At 32.1% G+C, this 19,025-nt stretch overlaps 1 protein-coding gene across 1 annotated transcript; it reads left to right on the forward strand.

The window, feature by feature from the left end:
* The first annotated feature begins 89 nt into the window (after positions 1–89).
* Positions 90–18,753, forward strand: LOC148620478 (actin-related protein 2/3 complex subunit 1A-B-like). Its single transcript, XM_088581375.1, has 13 exons — positions 90–221; positions 1,767–1,857; positions 2,427–2,578; positions 3,549–3,654; positions 6,087–6,204; positions 7,204–7,263; positions 8,926–9,032; positions 10,058–10,160; positions 10,825–10,900; positions 11,339–11,442; positions 12,469–12,558; positions 13,144–13,234; positions 18,447–18,753. Exons 2-13 carry the CDS (start codon positions 1,791–1,793, stop codon positions 18,483–18,485), a joined length of 1,113 nt encoding a protein of 370 aa, XP_088437501.1. The 5' UTR covers positions 90–221; positions 1,767–1,790; the 3' UTR covers positions 18,486–18,753.
* The last annotated feature ends 272 nt before the right edge of the window (positions 18,754–19,025 follow it).

The raw sequence follows: 19,025 nt of genomic DNA on the forward strand, positions 1-19,025 counted from the left end.
TTAATTATTTATCTATATTCAGTAGAAAAACTTTTCGGGGGAATTTTTCCTATCAGAAAAAACTTTTAAATTCACTATTTTTTTTCGCGCAAGTGCAAAAGTTTTTTTTTGTGGTGAACATTACATGAGCACCGGTTGAGAAGAAAGTTGACGATTTTTCATTTCCTCATTCAATTTCGTGTTGACTGACCAGAGTCCACGGAAAATCTTATCTGTTGAAGGTATTTGTTGCAAAAGGAACATAATATTAGAATAAGAACTCATAGTTTAATTATGAAAGTGCTTATACTAATGATCCCAGTCCCAGACAGTTAACTTGGTACAATTGTAGGGTTCCTCCCACTAATTTGTTGTGACCGTACCAGGAAATACATGTTGGATCCATCTGTCATTGGTGATGATATGGTCAATTTTGGTTGTTGCTTGTTTGTATTTGACACACAGTAAATCATATGTGGTAGGACAGCCTACCTGCACTGTACAATTTGTAGTAAAGATAAGTTTTATTTAACATTGGTTAATGCATGTGTGTACTAGTCAAACAATAAACATTAACACAAGCTCTGTAGAGCTTTTTAATCAACGGCAAAATTTACTACCGTTTGGTTAATGTGAGCTTCTCACATGGTGGCTAGGCTTGTGTGGAAGGAGACCCTGAAATTCCGGACTGGAAAATTGGTGAATCTCCCGGGCTAGGGTACAATGCAGGTGCCTGGAAACATGTTGGACTCTAACGCACAGTGGTTTTGACCCAGTAATTACAAGTCCAGTGCCTTAAACGCTTGGCCATCCTGCCCACTCACAGTGGGTAGTATAGTATGTAGCGAGATTTAAATAGCGAGTTAACTGATTTGGCTTAAGGATTAATTCTTAGGCCAAATGGGTTAGTCACTACATGTAGCTTATCAAGAGCTGTCAAGGGTTTGATCCTCACTGGCAAAGCAGATTTTGCCATCCAAATTTCAGACAACAAGATTTTTATATGGGATACACTGGCTTGGAAGCAAAATTTCTGCTGGTCCCAATTTATAAGTCAAATCATGCTGTCCTGTTACATTTGGCCCCAAGTGTAGGAGGACGACCTTCCTGCATTATAGTAGTTAGTGAGATTCATTGACTTTGCTTAAGAATTAAATCTTCAGCCAAATCAATTTGTCACTGACTTGTCATGCTCTTCCATTACACATAATTCAATGGAAAGCATGGTTTACTATTATCGGAATTCCTCTTCACCTGCAACATTCCTCTTTTTTTTAATAGGATATTGTTATATTGGGAAAAACAAAGAATGATAAGCCATACCTATACTTAATTATTGCAGTACTGTGGAGTCCTGCACTACAAATCTTTCTTTCTGGTTGAAATGATGCATGTTACACAATGTACATGTACAGTACTTACATATATGAATTCTGGATTTATTTTCCTGTATGCTGATAAAATATGAATTACAAAAAATTCATTTTACATAATGACTTTCTTTTGTTGACATTTTTAACAAATTACTACAGAAAATTTGCATGAAGATTTAGAGTAGAGCTACATATAGTTACTTTTTGATTGGTGTGGTCAGATTCTGTTAGATTTCACTATGTTGAAAATAACATGTTAGTCACAGTTAACAAAAAAAGAAGAGAAGGTTGGAGAAATTCAGATTTTCACTGAGTATCATCAATACTGGTGGGATAAATACATGTACATTGTATGTAATCATTCATTGCTACACCATATAGCTTTACATCTATAATCTTTTGTTGTATTCATAGTTACTCTGGTAAAAAGAAAATAAGATGGCAGAAAAGCACAGTTTTGGTGTTACAGCAGTGACATGTCATGCCTGGAATAGTTCTAAAAATGGTATGTAATTGGTTTAATGAGTCTCTTGGATGTACACATGTAAGTAAAATTCACATTATTTTGCACATACAGATTGAAACCTGATCAGTTGTTCAGTTTAATCAAATTTTTCAATGGCACAGATTCAAAATGCAGCCATGTACAAAAAGAAACTTTAAAGCCAAACTTGGAAACAGAAATAATGTAACAATTTGCTTATTTGATATTTTAAAACATATTGTGTAAATTTGTTTGTCAAAGACAGATACTTATACACCACATAAGTAGTTGTGACTCTTAATCCTCTTACTGTTCCGTTACATCTTGGAACCTGATATGCATATGCCAAATAAAATTATTCAGTTTATAAATATACATGTACAGTACAGAAAGAGACTGAACACCAACATAGTGGTGTACCAATTTTATAGTGGATCTCAATAATTTTATTTCTATAAGAGATTTTTTGTTACTTTCTTTTGTATTGTTAGTAATAATATCTATAACTTTGAATATTTAGATGCTTTGTTTTAATTGTTTTCCTTGATACCTACATTTTATTGGCTATATTTTAACTTTGTCTTTTGAAGAGCTAGCAATTTCACAGAACGATTCTGTTGTGACCATTTATAAGAAAGGAGGAAACAAGTTTGAAGAGACCGCTACACTGACTGAGCATGGTCAACAGGTTACTGGTATAGACTGGGCTCCAAAGACCAACCGTATCGTTACCTGTGGTGCTGTAAGTACTGAGAGCTATTGAAAAGTACTGGTTTGAAGTCAGTCAAAACTGCTCTGCCATTTCCATTATCACAAGATTACAGACAGCCTTAAAATACTTATTCCAACAGTGGGTGAATTGTTATTAGAGATATTAATAATAATGATATATACACAGGACACATTGGAACAAATGTTTTTAAAAAATATGGGAACATAGGTTTAGGAGCAGTACAGAAATTTTTATCTTTTCATGCATATTTAACACATTAAAAATTTTTTTTTTCAAAATCAGATGAACATCATGTGTGAAATCCAATGGAAAATGTTAGTTGACAGTGTGATTCTTATACAAGCTTATTGGGGCTAATTCTACTGTCCGAATCATTAGCTTCTCAGCTGTTGTTCATATTGGTATAAATGTGTTGCATTTTTTTCCTGTGTATGCATTATTACTTGACTGAACCAAATTATTACTGGACATTGCCTTCAGCTTTGAAATTTAATTCAATAGAGCAAGATATAATGCTAACAATTGACAATAATTTCTGTAAACATTCCTGTAAATCCTCCCACGCAGTCGGTGAAAAATTTAGTATCTCCCACATACAAATGTAAGTTTTGTGGGAGATTTTTTGGTTGAAATTACTATATTTTGTGTAAAAATACAAAAAATTTTGTTTTATAAAAACAAAAATTTGCTTTAACGTAAAAATCTCCCACATGAGACAATGACAATGGGGCAGAATCTCTCACATGATTTTTTTCCAAGGTTAACAGGCATGTGTAACGGATTTCAAAATGGTTTTTTTTTTTCTTCAATAGTTCTGTCACAATCTGCTTGATGCAAGATTGTCATTGACAATACACAGGACCAACATTTTAAATATAAAAAAATTAAAACACTAAGAACATTTTTTTATTGAAAAAAAAGTTATGTTCAATGCATAAAGATTATTTAATTCATTAAAAGTACACCTTTTGTTTACCAGGACAGAAATGCTTACGTCTGGGAGTTGGCTGGAGGCAAGTGGAAACCATTGTTGGTCATCCTTCGTATCAACAGGGCTGCTACTACTGTATGCTGGTCACCTTTAGGTATTAAGTTGTTTAATTTCTAACTAGAGTGAATTATATAAAAAAAAATCATGAAAAAAATCAAGGTTTCAGGAATAGTTGTTGCATTTAATTCGGCAACTTTTATAAACACTATTTGATGTTTGGTATGCAGCTTCAGTTTAGTACAGTAAACAACCATAAATACCACACATGAGAATCACAGGCCTTTCATTAAGAGGTGTATCAGGTCCTTTACCCTTCTAAACTACTGAAAGGTACCTCCAGAATTTTAAAATTTCATACATTTTTATTAAACAAAATGATGAAAAGTACCTCCTGCAAAATCAAAGGTACCTGCATTGCAAAAAAAAATAATGAAACCCCTGGAATCATATGGTTTGCAGCATATGATTAACATATGCATAGAGCATGATATAATAATCATATGTTTCAGTTTATATGTGATTATCCATGAATATCATATAATAATTATATGTTTTTCACAAATATGATTAATGTATGTTTCTAAGCGGAATTTATTACATGAGAATATATATAATTACAAGACTATCACATGTAAATTATCACATGATTATCATAAGATTACCATATGATGATCATATGTGGCACATTTGGCTTTGTATAGGTTGTGGTATATGTAAGTTGATAGGCTTAGTCCCTGTTTGCCACATTAAATTTTAGTGCATAAAAAAAGCAACCCTCTGTTACAAGGATTTGATATTTAAATTAATTAAAATTAATTAATTAATCATGCAAGCGTTTTCAAATTTAAGTATAATTGTACTGTGTGTAATGTGTTAAACACCTACCCTCTTTTTTTTACTTCTTATTGATCTTTATGCGATGAAGACCTGTTTTATGTGTTGTGTTGAATCATTAAACAATCATCAAAGGCCAACAACTCAAATGTTCTATTAAAATATTACATCCTGCATACTTTGCAGATTTTGTAAAAAAAAATAAAAAAATACGCATATGGCTTAGAAAAATAGATACCGTATTTTGGTGTGTATAATGCGCAGGTTGGTTTTTCCTAAAAGTTGATGTAAAAAACTTTTTTACCGATGTATGTATGTATTGTACACGGTGAAAATAGGGTAACTTGTTAGAGCCACGAACATTACTGGCTTTAATTTATTTTTAAATAGAAGGGACCATTTCGTCTGTTTTGTGTATTTATTTCAATAAAGAATATTGTTTTTGTTACTTTTTGTATTTGTCTGTTTTGTCAGTGTTTATGTGTATTCATTTACTATTCGGGTAAGAAATGTGTAACGTAAACAATAGCAGAAATTGTCAGCTTGGACATATGTTTTGATTACCTTTGAAAGTTTCTATTGAGAGTAATAAATTTCTGAAGACTGCCAATTCTAGAAGGACTGTTTTCACTACAATCAATTAAGGGGTCTGAGCGAACAATGCAGACGTTCATCAAATAGGGCATATGTGTTGATAGCTTGGCCAAGCGTGATAATGAGATGCAGAATTTTTTCCGAGGTGTATTGGGGATACATAAAGGGTGTATGTTTAAAATTAATAGTTTTTACGTTGGATAAAGATTTTGATATTAGTTCAATGAAAAAAGGAAGCCAATATTTTCAAAAAGTAGAATATCCAATAACTATAAAGTAGAGTTCAATAGGATGCGTAAATAACGATATTTTTTCTAAACCGAAGACTTTGTCCAATGAAAATATCCTAGGGCTCTATGAGCAATGTGTCCAAGATTTTGTTATTCAGTTATTAAATTGTTTAAACTTGTGTGTATTTTAATTACTTCTTTTGAAATCGTATACATCGTAAAGACATGATTATATATACATCGGAAAACAATTTACAACCTCCTTTGATAATACCGGTAACTAATTGTCTGGTGTCCGGGTCATGATTAATTAATCCCCTCAATAAATATGTCAGTTGCTTGTTAGATATAAAATTAACAGGTGAAACCATAATTAGTGACTTCTAAATACCCTTTGCAACGCCTCAAAAACCATGTGACGTAATTAGTTAATCGATACACAAAAACGAAAGTATGGCGGTTGTAAACATAATCTGCTGTGTTCTTTCGGGAGGAAATAAATTAAAACCAGATTCTGTTCAAAAAGATTTTATTGATAATCTATGCTTACAAAGGTAACAAGTCAACAAAAAACTCATGAAAAAAATCTATAAATATGCTTTGGTAGCTCATAAATGGTCTCTGATTCGATGTTGACTCCCTTGAGGTCGTTAATTTTTGACCGATCTCAGGTCTGTAAAAATGTGTTGAAATGATGTATGGGTGTATTATACACACCCCATGTTCGGAAATTAGTTTCCTGGTAAAAAAGTGTGCACAATACACACCAAAATACGGTATATTTTTTTGAAAAGTAGAAAAATGAAAACTTGCTTTTAAGTATTGACCAAAATAAATCACAGTAATCAAATGAGTTTCATTTTTATAGAGAACAAGTTTGCTGTTGGAAGCAGTGCAAGAGTTATCTCTGTGTGTTATTTTGATGAAGAAAACAACTGGTGGGTCAGTAAACACATCAAGAAGCCAATCAGGTCTACTGTTACATGGTAAGTAAAGCAGTAAACACACCAAAAACCAATCAGATCTACTGTCACATGGTAAGTAAAGCAGTAAACACACCAAAAACCAATCAGATCTACTGTTACATGGTAAGTAAAGCAGTAAACACACCAAAAACCAATCAGATCTACTGTCACATGGTAAGTAAAGCAGTAAACACACCAAAAACCAATCAGATCTACTGTTACATGGTAAGTAAAGCAGTAAACACACCAAAAACCAATCAGATCTACTGTCACATGGTAAGTAAAGCAGTAAACACACCAAAAACCAATCAGATCTACTGTTACATGGTAAGTAAAGCAGTAAACACATATAAAAGCAATCAAATCTACAGTTACTTAGTAAATGTGTTAGTAAGTGAAAAACAGTAACCAATCATATCTACTGTTACATGGTAGGATTGTTACTAAACCCAGAAAGAAACTGATCAGTTCAACTGTTAAAATTTAAGTTTGTTGGTAAACACATCTAGAAGCCAATGGGATCTCCTGTTACCTGTAATTCTTTAAATAAAAGCTTATACATTTGATTTACATGTATGTACCATTTACATAAAATATAAATCAAATCAAGTCAACACTTCTCTCCATTCAGGGGATACCGAAGAAGTTAGTCAAGGACATTTAAAAAATCTTTGTTAGTAACAGTTCATCGCTCTCTATTGGCTTACAATTTGTACCTTTAAAGAAAGTAAATCCAGCGGTAAAATTGCAAATAGCATATTTTCTGATTTAGATTTTTGGTCAGGTATCCTGAAGTATTGGCTTTTTTTACTAACAACAGTTTCTTTTATTAACAGAATCTGTAAGGAGTGAATGTGTGAAAACCTTTATCAGGTAGTCAAGGTTGTTAAAAACTAGCACTCAACACTCAATGCATTTGAATGGTCAACATGTTTTTTTATCTAAATATCACATGTATGCTAGAAAATAAACATCTATTCCCATTTTAAAAATTGGGCAATGGTTTTTATCTAATTACAGCTTAGACTGGCATCCAAACAATATTCTCGTGGCTGCTGGATCTTCAGATTTCAAGGCAAGGTGAGAAATATATGTTTAAGTTTATACTAATAATCTCCATGTGAAAGGATGTATTTTTAAGACATTTTTCAGGCTTTGATCCAAGAAAAAGCTTGCAGGGCATACACCCCTAAAAATGGGAATTTTTTTAAGGAAGTTTTGAATTCACAAATTCTACCCCCAAATATTTTCTTGTCTTGCTCAGCCTTTAATTCTACTTACATCCCCTAAACTGAAATCCTGGATCTGTCCCTATTTTTAAAATGAGGATACAGTCGAATGTCGTTAAGTCGAAGTTGAAGGGACCATGCAAAAATGTTCGAGTTATCTGGGGTTCGAGTAATCTGAGGTCGAGTATAACCCGGATAAAGTTTGGTTGATGATTGTTTCTGTATTTACATCATTTGATGTGCTAATGCATGTACATGTACTTCAATTAATAAAATTTGTTTCTGTTTACTACACACGCAATTCTGGATCAATTAAATACAGAAATCAAGCCATAAAGAGTGTCAACAAATCAATTTCAAAAGTTACTAATTGTTGTTAAAACACACTGCAATCATGGTTTGTAATAAAGCAATCAGTTTTCTGACTAATTAGTTGACTTCAAGACATCAGGGTTAATTAACTTCGAAGTCCTATTGGAGGAACTGATTGATTACCTCGAGTTATCCAAGGTTTAGATTCATCCGAGTTCGAGTCGTCCGAGGTAAAATTGCATTGAAGTAAGGGGAGTTTTGCTGGGACTTTGTAATTAGTTTGAGTTATCAGAGATTTCAACTTATCCGAGTTTGACACATCAAGGTTCAACTGTATATGGAAATGCCAATTAGTCACAGCACATACATTAATATTATGGGAATACGGTTTGTTCATTTTTTTGTTGCAAACTTACTATCAGACAATTAACCTCTAAAGGGATACACAACACCTAAGGGAAATAACTCTTAATCAGCAAAACATTCTAATTTATGAGATTCTGATATCAAACTTAAAGCATCTTAGTGATCAAAAGTTTTGTTCATTGAATTTATTCCCATGAGACATGTGGTTAAAATTTCTTTAAATTTATATGTTAACCACTGAATAAAATTTCAAGTAATTTAAATGAGCCAAAAAATTTTTAGAGAAGATGTTAGGTAACCCCTCTTTAGTTGTCAAAGAAATTTGAATCTGTGTGTAATAAAAATTTTAGATGTCCTTTTGATGATCTTTTTAAGTACTTACTAATTTTTATAAAGGTAATATGATGGTGCATTTGTTCGGTTTCACCATTTCAGTTCCTTTTCCTATTGCCAAATCATCAGATGATTGTCATTTAATCAAGGAGAAGACAAACTCTATCCCTTGAATATCATCATTGTATTTGCTGTAATGACCACTATGATAAAATGGACTGTTGTCAAATAAATAAGTTTTAGTATCTGCTATTATCTGTTCAACTTACACAGATTGAAAAAAAAACCTCTTTAGTATTGCTCTGAAGTAATGAGTACAATTGAAGCTTACATTTCTCAATGAAGAATTCTGGAACAAAAACATACTCAAAATATACAAACAGCAATTTGTAACTCAGGTATGTGTTTATGTGTAAGTGCTCTCCTAGTCTTGTCTGCCCACTGTTTGTGAGTCCGATCAGTGAAATCTTTTTAATTTTTTATTTGATGTATTTCTTTACAGAGTATTTTCTGCCTATGTTAAGGAAGTAGAGAGCAAGCCTTCAGCCACTGCATGGGGAGCCAAGATGCCATTCCAAAATCTGATGGCAGAGTTCTCCAACGGTGGAGGTAAGAATATGGATAGCTATTGTTTTTTTGCGAGTAATCATTTGCGTAAATCAGACTCCTGTTGTTAACTTCATGTAAAGTCAGTATAACATAAGTCATAAGTGTAGCAAAGCTATAGGTGTAACATAAAGCCATAAGTGTTACATAAAGCTTTGATTGTTACATAAAAGCCACAATGTTACATAAAGCTGTGATTGTTACATAAAGCCATAAGTGTTACAAAAAGCCATGATTGTTACATAAAGCCATGATTGTTACATGAAGCCATAAGTGTTACATAAAGCCTTGATTGTTACATAAAACCACAATGTTACATAAAGCCATAAGTGTTACATAAAGATATAAATGTAACAAAGCAATAAGTTACAAAAAGCCATGATTGTTACATAAAGTCATAAGTGTTACATATAGTAACTATGTATTGAACTAGGAAAATTGATATGCATGAAAAAAATATACATCATTTAACCAAGATATGTGTTATGAATTATCTCCCCTATGAAGCATTGATTTTTTTTTTCTATGTAACAATCATGGCTTTTTGTACAATTTTTTCATTTTATTTATCAATACATACATAAGAACCAGAGTTTGTCACATTATGATGAACAGTGCAATGTCTGTTAAATATTGTTATAAAATCTTTGTCTAAACATTTTCTACAACTTCACCTTTATTCAGTTAAGTTGAAGTCTAAGAAATTTTTATCTGTCCACTTGCTTATGGTTGGAATATTTAGAGCAATTTTTTGTATTAAATCATTAAAATATGATGGCAGATAACTATTTAAAGGAGTATAATTTTGTAAAGCATACTAAAATGAGGATAGAATTATGTTCAAGAAATTACAGTTGAAGTTTAAACAGTTTTAGTTTCTCACCAAGTGGTGACAAGCTTGCCCGAGTCAGCCAAAGTTCAGTGTTTCTTTTTTTTATATAGGTGGCTGGATGCACAGTGTAAGTTTCTCACCAAATGGTGACAAGCTTGCCCAAATCACAGTTCAATGTGTTTCTTTATTTCTACAGGTGGATGGGTACACAGTGTTAGTTTCTCACCTAGTGGTGATAAACTTGCTTGGGTTGGTCATGATTCCAGTGTATCAGTTGCAGATGCAGCAAATGGCAGCAGGTAACATAACAATAGGGCTAAAAACAGATGAATTTTACACTTACATACCAATAAAATGCACATTCATTGTGAATCAGAACAAATTAAAATCAACATACATTTTCATTGTAAGATTGGATAATAAATTCATATTAAACTTGTGTGTATATTTTGTTAATGCATGTATTACTTGGAATTTGAATGCACTTTCTGAAGTCACCTGTCCAAAGCAACACAAAACTTAAAAAATTACCATATTCTTCCATGTATTCCGCACACTTTTTTCAACTTTTTCTTTGTTACCTAACCAGTGCACCTGGTCCGTGCTCCCAGTTTTTAGTGGAGTCAAAGTTGCTTATTTATTTTTGTATGTATTATTTTAGTTATTGTATGTTTTTTGTTGTGTTTGTCTGTTTTTCATGTCTGGTCTTTGTCCCTGGATTACATTCTTTCGATTTCCACAAGAATCTTTTGTATTTTTGAGAACAGTTTGATTTTAAATAAACAATTGAAATTTTACTGCTATCCAATAGTTGTTTTATCAATGCAGTTTCCTTGCATTTCTTGGTTTGTACGAAAAACGACGATTAGCTTCTCATTTTTCTCTGCCAACTTCCATATTATTTTCTTGTAAAATAAAATCTTGGTTTAGGCAGGTTTCACTGTAAATTATCATCTATTACAGATTGAGTGTGGTCAAAGGTAACTTCCTGCCTTTTATGGGAATCACATGGGTCACAGAGAATAGTATGGTCGCTGTTGTAAGTAAAAAAGCAGTATGGAGAGTTCATGTGGGAGGTTCTATATAGCTGTTAGAATTCAAACTTAATTTTCATCAAAGTGTTAACAGGCAAAATTTCACAGAATATATGTAAGTCGAACACATCTTTTAGTTAGTTTCATGCTTTGGGTAATAACTAACTTTATTCTGAAGTGTTGGACCTAAATTCAATTGTTTGGTGATCAAAATGGTCAGAAGTATTTTTCAATAGAATTCAACTAATCTGTACTGGTTATTTTTATCACTTGGCCAACCATAGATTTTTGTTTGATTTAAAAGTTGGCAAAAGGAAATTTGATTTATCACCTTTCTTATTTGCCTTATTCTTAGGTGAGCTTGTTCATTAACAAAGCATAAGAATTTTCATCAGTTTTGTCTAGTCCTGCTCAGAAAAGAAAAGAAACAATTTTATTTTCAGGGATATGACTGTAATCCCAAACTGTTCACTCAAGACAATGGTGGTAATTTGACCTTCATCACTGACCTTGATATTCCACAGGAGAAAGAACAGGGAACAATGAGGTAGTATCTTAATACCAGAAATAAAATGTTATCTGTATACCTCCTCTATCTTATAAGTAAAGATGGCTTACCTCCAATACTCAAGTAAACATGGCTTTAACCCTCCCCATGATTCCCAAGTAAAGATGGCATGGCTTTAAGCCCCTATTACCAAAAAAAGATGTTTTCACACCTCCCTCATTCCCAAGTAAAGATAGCTTTGACCCTCCCCATAGTCCCAAGTAAAGATGGCTTTAACCCTCCCCCACCATTCCTAAGTGAAGATGGTTTTAATCCTATCCCATACCCAAGTAAAGATGGCTTCAACCCCTCTCCCCTTTCCCCAGTAAAGATTGCTTTGACACCCCTCCCCATTCCCAAGTAAAGATGGCTTAAACCCTTCACCACCATTCCCAGGTGTATATGACTACCCTTCCCCCACCATTCCCAATTAAAGATTGCTTTACCCCCACCATTCCCAAGTTACGATGGTTTTAACCCTCACCAATATAAGCAGTTCTGGCCATTTTAATTATTATTTTTTTTTATACCAGTTGGTATACAGATACATGTATTTACAATGTAGACTTATATATGTTTGTGTCTTTCAACATATAACCTTATAGCTGTTTGACTGACAGAAATTCAGACTCTGTTCCTGTGTCTTGAAAAACTGATAAATATGTATTGAAATAAAGCCCTACTGATATTGTATAGTCTATATGGCTTGGAAAAAAAGAACAATTTTTACCCAATTTTCCAAATTGACCATGTCAAAGATTAGAGTTGGCAAATGTGGTTAAAATGAATAAAGTATAAAGTGTTATACACTGCTGTCTGTCTGTCTGTTTCTCTGTCCACTCATTGTAGGGTTACTCAAGTTGACTCAAGGAATTTTAATAATTTGTTTGGTTCAATGTTTGGAAACTTCCTTTTGGTATTTCATATTGTTTTCCAAATTTTCATATCATATAAACAATAAAAAAATATAAAACAATAATATACGTATAGTAAGTACAGATTTATTTTGTATATTTTTTTTTGCAGCGCAATGAATAGATTCAAGAATTTGGACAAGAAAGCCTCTACCACAGAAACTTCAACTGATGTCAAAACTCAACACCAGAATACTATTTCGTAAGTAGTGGAGCCCCCTTTTATTGTTTGTTTAATTTTTTTTTTTCACTTTAGGATTTTTGGTATTGGAGGAAACTGCTTAGTAAAGATAATTTGTTGAATTTTTCATGTGGGGAAGAGTTTAGTATTTAAGATTAATCATTAAATGATCCATGGGGAAATAGCTTAGAAGAATAAACTGTGGAATGATCTATATAAAGGGGGAACAGCGTGGTGAAATTAATTATGGAATGATCCATAGGGAAATGGCTTAGTAGATGAGTTATGGATCGATACTTTCATAAAAAAAATTAAGAGGTCTGAAAATGAACCTTATTTACATTTTTTTATGAAATTCGGCCAAAAATTAGAAAACTGAAATTCTAATACATTGGAGGTACTTTTTATGGAATAATTCATTCTCAAATGTTCACACTCAATGTCAAACATCTGATCCACTGTGGCAGTGAACTCTACAGACTAATCTTTGAAAATAATTGAAGACAGAGTAGATTATAATATCATTTTAGTAACATAAAAATTACTTGATCCCTTTTGAAGCAAAATTTTGATCGCCTATGAAAATTTGGGTTTTCTTTATTTCAGACAAGTATGTATCCATACTGGAACTAAAGCTGATTGTACTAAATTTTCTACCTCTGGAGTCGACGGACAGGTCATAATCTGGGACTTTAAGGTATGCACTCATGTACACGCACACACACACCAACCTGTTTAAGAGTTGACTCATTTGAAAAAAATTCCAAGCTTTCAAGTTAGGATTGTTATATTTTACTTATAATCCTATCTAAATCACTAATAGTGTAGAATTATTGAAATTGATGAACTTTCTAAGCTGCTTGCAATGTACATGTAGCATTAATTTCTTTATTGTAGTAAAGGGGAAAGTTTTGGATTTTCTCAGACTCAGTCATATTTTTTGCTTTTTAAGGCAACTTCACAAAATACAGTTAAACCTGCTTTAACCAAACTGAATAATCTGAGGACCTCTTTGAACCAGACACTTTTTAAAGTCCCTTTATATCAATTTAAGGAGGTAGACCTAGGGCAAGGGACATAAATCTTGAAATCAGTGATATGTTTGTATCAATTCAATTTCACCAAAACCTATTAAGCTTTCATATGAAACAGAATGAAATCAGTCCAAGTTACTTTGATGCTTTAATACATGAAATTGATGTAAAATGCTGAAAACAAACGTTCCAATGATTTGCAAGAGATGTGTCCCTTACCCTAACTCTACCTCCATAAATGTAAATTGAACCTTGATAAACCAAACCCTATCTAAACCAAACCAGTTTTTAGAGTCCATAAGGGATTCTGTTTAGGCAGGTTCACTGTACATGTAATATAGATTTGAAAGGTGAATGAAGCTTGATTTATACATTATTACATGTGTATGACAAAAATGTTACAAGATTTTAAGATTTTATGAACAATATTCATAAAATATGCCCAAATATTCAAATTGTTTTATAGTAGCATAAACAGGTCTGTTACCATGACATTTTTGAGAACCTGTATGACTTAAGTACCAGTCCATATAAAATTCAGACACTGCCTATTGTGAGGTGATTCATGGTGTAGAAAAAACCCATGGATCTGTCATGGCTTTTTTGGTGTACATATGCTACATTTTTATGTGACAATGATTTTTTCAGTATTTAGATCTGTACTTTTTACAAAACTGCACGAAAATCAACCAAATCAAAACAAATCAAGAAAGATAACTCTTGTAAAGTGATAATTTCATGTACAATCTATATAAATTTTATCTCGAAAGTGCAAACCCCAAATGAAAAACTAAGACTGAATGAATGAATGAATTAGAAATAAAACTGAATTCGATAGGTCTGATTTTTATAAAGGCTGTCACTTAAAAAGAAGTTATTTTAAAAGTATTTTGATAAGTTCAAAGACTAAAAGAAGAGTCATAGTATTGATTATTTATCCAAGCCAGCACTCCACAGTTTAGTTTCGCACTTTTGGCTAGGGGTGAAAAATGACATAAATGGAAACCGGTGGTTGCTATAGTGATTAAAAATGAAGAATCTATTGTTGATAAAACATTTTCTGAAAAAAGGGGACTTTTAAAAGTATTTTGCAATGTTTTATATATTTTCAATGTTGAAGGGGCTTTTTTTCAATGACAATTTGACTTCATTGTGAAAGTGAAAGTAAGTCAATTTTTTACCATGCTAAATTTAATAAGTGGATTACAAAGTGAAATAGCTCAAAATCTAACCGGCGATGCCCATATGAGGAAGGGGTTTTTGAAGGGAAAAGTTTGAACAGTTTCAGGGATTGAAATAAAAATTTCAGATATTTTGCGGGAAATTTGATATTTTTAAACCTGATTTTATGAACTTTTTTGCAAATTTTCGCATATTTTTGCATGGTTTCTAATCTAACCCTATATGCTGTGGGTAATTTTTTTCCAGAAAATTTTTACTGCATCCTGAAGGCCTTGGCTTGAGCTATTTGTAGATATATAGATTTACAGATGCTTGACAATTTTTAAAGTGATAAATGTTACAAAGCATCAGATTACAAGACCAAAATTAGGCAGTTCTACAATACTGTGGAGTGCTGGCTTAAAGGGAGCTGCCTATACCCCTACACATTTAAAACATTGCTTTGCATCTTAGAAACTAGTGGTTTTGTGCTATGCTTTGATACAAGGGTTAAAACAATGTAACTTATGGTATGGACCTATGTTGTTGTTAGCTAATAAGTCCCTAGCAACCAAGTATGCAGATTTTTTGCAAAGTTAACAAAACAATCATTGAACTGATTCATGTGTGAATATGGCTCTTATCATCACAAAGAATGAAATATATTTTTAAAAGCTAAATATTTGCGCAGGTTACATGTAACATAGTTAACCGGGCAACTTTTAAGTGCACAATAAGCAAAGGTTTAATAACCTTAGACCTGGAGTGGACTTTTTAGTATTTGGTTTTCAGTTCATTCAGATTTCTGTGATTTTTCATGTGATGAGCTTCAAATGCACTATTTTGGCATAAAACCTGTGTTAAAAGCTTACAAAACCCCAAATTTAGGGTTTATAAGTACATATGGGTTGTGATTTTGTATGTTTTAAGTGGAAATTTTCATTTAAAAGATGATTATAGCAAAACAGTGAAATGCATATCTGCACTTAGGTATAAGGAAAGTTCTCCACTAATGACGAGGAGATAGCCTAGTATGAGAATGCCTCTAAAATTGTTATCAATTGTCCAATTATGATAAATTTGGTATCATTTTACTCGTAAGAAGGTAAGCTTTCAAGAAATAACTAGAAAATTACAATATTTAATATTGCATTCTGTTTAAGCCAGCACTCCACAGTTTAGTTTAGTTTCGCACTTTTGGCTAGGGATGAAAAATGACATAAATGGAAACCGGTGGTTGCTATAGTGATTAAAAATGAAGAATCTATTGTTGATAAAACATTTTCTGAAAAAAGGGGACTTTTAAAAGTATTTTGCAATGTTTTATATATTTTCAATGTTGAAGGGGCTTTTTTTCAATGACAATTTGACTTCATTGTGAAAGTGAAAGTAAGTCAATTTTTTACCATGCTAAATTTAATAAGTGGATTACAAAGTGAAATAGCTCAAAATCTAACCGGCGATGCCCATATGAGGAAGGGGTTTTTGAAGGGAAAAGTTTGAACAGTTTCAGGGATTGAAATTAAAATTTCAGATATTTTGCGGGAAATTTGATATTTTTAAACCTGATTTTATGAACTTTTTTGCAAATTTTCGCATATTTTTGCATGGTTTCTAATCTAACCCTTTATGCTATGGGTAATTTTTTTCCAGAAAATTTTTACTGCATCCTGAAGGCCTTGGCTTGAGCTATTTGTAGATATATAGATTTACAGATGCTTGACAATTTTTTAAAGTGATAAATGTTACAAAGCATCAGATTACAAGACCAAAATTAGACACTTCTACAATACTGTGGAGTGCTGGCCAAGTGGTTTTTAGTGATAAAATGTTGATAACAACTTAAGTTATCTCCCCTTTATTGTAATTCATGAATTTGATTGGTTGCCTAACCAGGAAGAAAGAGATTATACAGGGATAATAAATTGTGCATACACATGCAAAATTGACAAATAAGGTCAAAGTTTTTCATTTGTCATCCTGTCAATTCATTTCTTGTTTAAAAAAATTTGGAATGTTGCTTTTTTCATCATTAGGACCTCTCCCACGAACAGCTTTTATTTTCGCATGATAGCTTTTAGATATGTCAGTTTGTGATAAACTTGAATGAAGACTGGGAAAAGATATTTGTTAATTTTTGAATTTGTGAGAGGGTTGTGTTAAAAAATACTTCCTGTTTGATAAATACAATATATCTCTAATGCTCTACTTCAATCCTATGGAAGCCCAGAGGGGATGTAAATAAAGATTCTCCTTCAGTAACAAGTGGTTTGAATTGTCTCGCCACTCAAGATTGTGAAATTAATACTTTAGCTATAGTGAGCCCGTTAAAATCTTAATTTTACCATGAAGAGTGGAGAAATAGTTTTAATCAAGAATGAGTTCAAGAAGAATTGTTTTTGTCCATAAAATCTGTAGAAATTTTTGAAAATGGAAAACTCTTGCAGAAATTTGATTGCCAGCATGTATTTTTAATCACTGGCTTGGGATGGGAGAAATTTATTCTTATCATTATCTTAATACGTAAAAATGTACTTTGTTATCACGACATAATTGTATTGAAAAACAGAGATAATTATATAACAATATATCAAAATTAAGATATTATATATCTCAATAACAATCTAAATATATTAACATGACAATTTAATTATATTCAGATAACAATATAATTATTTTGTACATCCCCCCTCAGAGCTCCCATATGATCCTCTGTAAATTTAGAAATTATTATGAAATATGTAACTATATTATTGGAACTTTAAACATTGTGAGTTTTTGTGTAAAACAGTTACAAGTATTGATGTGTGTTGAGGTTTTCTAACCATTACCTGGTGTGGAATTGAATTCAAAACTAGTATTTGTTTAATGTTTAATTTTTTTATTTTGAACATTTTAGTATTCATACACCATCAAATCTGATCACAGAAAAAAAAGTTTTTATTGTTTACTGTACATGAAATTCAGTGTATAGACTTATTCTCACAGTTACGGATGCCATTCTACTTTAGCGTCAAACACTCTTCAAACATGTATTCTATTATAATGAGACATATTCATGGTGATTTATTTTCCCGTTTTTTTCTTAGTTGCAAAATAAGCGAAAATACATCACTCATGAAAATAGTTGGGTTTCAGTCATATTCATTTAGTTTGTATTAAGGCTGCTTTGTGAATTGTGGATGATAAAAATTCCAGGACTTTAATGGACTCTCTCTCTGATAAACTACGTGTAACTCCCAACAAAATAAATACCACATTTTGTATAATGTATACAAGTATTTTTTTTTGTGATTTTATTTGTCAGATGTCATTTAAGTGTCAAATTTAATCACAAGATGTGATAGGTTGGTCCAAAGTATAATTTTTTAGTATTTTATCGGAAATCTTATCTGTTTTTAATGTCTTTTTATCAGTACTTTAATAACAGAATATGGTTTATTAAAAATGACCATTTTTGTTATAATTCTTCAATCATTTTAGTGTTTAGATTTTTACAGTTTGATTGAGTCATCAAAATATCAAATGTTTCATAATTTTCTATACAATCAAATGAAAAATTAGGCCTTGTATTTTGTGCACTGCAAAACATTTTCCTGCAATCAAGCGAGAAACTGTGTTCAAATATGAGAAGGTGTTTGAAGAGACCATGTTAACTGACCATATTTGAGGAAACACTAACCTGATAATATATACTTTTCATTTCCATTTCAGTCCCTGGAGAGAAGTGTATCCGGACTCCGTATTGCCTGAAGTTTCACCTACCCAAAGTCTTTCTATGGATATGACATTCAAAACCATCATATTGAACAAAATTAGAGAATTTACTGCTTTATATCTAATGTGGGAACAAAGTATTAGAGACACTTTTAATATATGCTTGTTATATTATGTACTTGTATTTTAAAAGTATACAATAATCTGTTCACTGATATTGCAATGTTTAACTTCGGTACCAATTTTTTTTATACAGCTTCATATTTAAAAAAATTTAAAAAAATAGTAAAAAAGCTGTACTTCATTTTTTGTTGGGTTTCTATACCCCTGAAAACAAAGTTTTTTTTGGAGGGTGTGTTGAGAAGCCCCTTTAAGGTTCATCTTGCTGTATATCTGTCTATGCCCATTTTTTGTCCCCCGTCACTACACAGATGTCTGTTCATTAGGTCACACTTGTGGATGCAACTCCTCGGAAACAGCTTGATGGATTTTGTTGGAATTTTGTAGGATTGTCAATCACCTTTTGTTGTTGATTATTGTGGGACACCATTTTGATTCGAGATATTTTACAGGCGC

This window comes from Perna viridis, chromosome 4 (genome assembly GCF_037379345.1).
Source record: "Perna viridis isolate PV_CMFRI_1.1 ecotype Kerala chromosome 4, ASM3737934v1, whole genome shotgun sequence".
Taxonomy (NCBI): domain Eukaryota; kingdom Metazoa; phylum Mollusca; class Bivalvia; order Mytilida; family Mytilidae; genus Perna; species Perna viridis.

Excerpts from the sequence above, each read along its gene's own strand:
- LOC148620478 (XM_088581375.1), top strand. The coding sequence starts at position 1,791 with ATGGCAGAAAAGCACAGTTTTGGTGTTACAGCAGTGACATGTCATGCC. Across the intron at positions 10,161-10,824 it reads GATGCAGCAAATGGCAGCAG|ATTGAGTGTGGTCAAAGGTA; the intron begins GTAACATAACAA and ends CATCTATTACAG. Across the intron at positions 11,443-12,468 it reads AAAGAACAGGGAACAATGAG|CGCAATGAATAGATTCAAGA; the intron begins GTAGTATCTTAA and ends TTTTTTTTGCAG.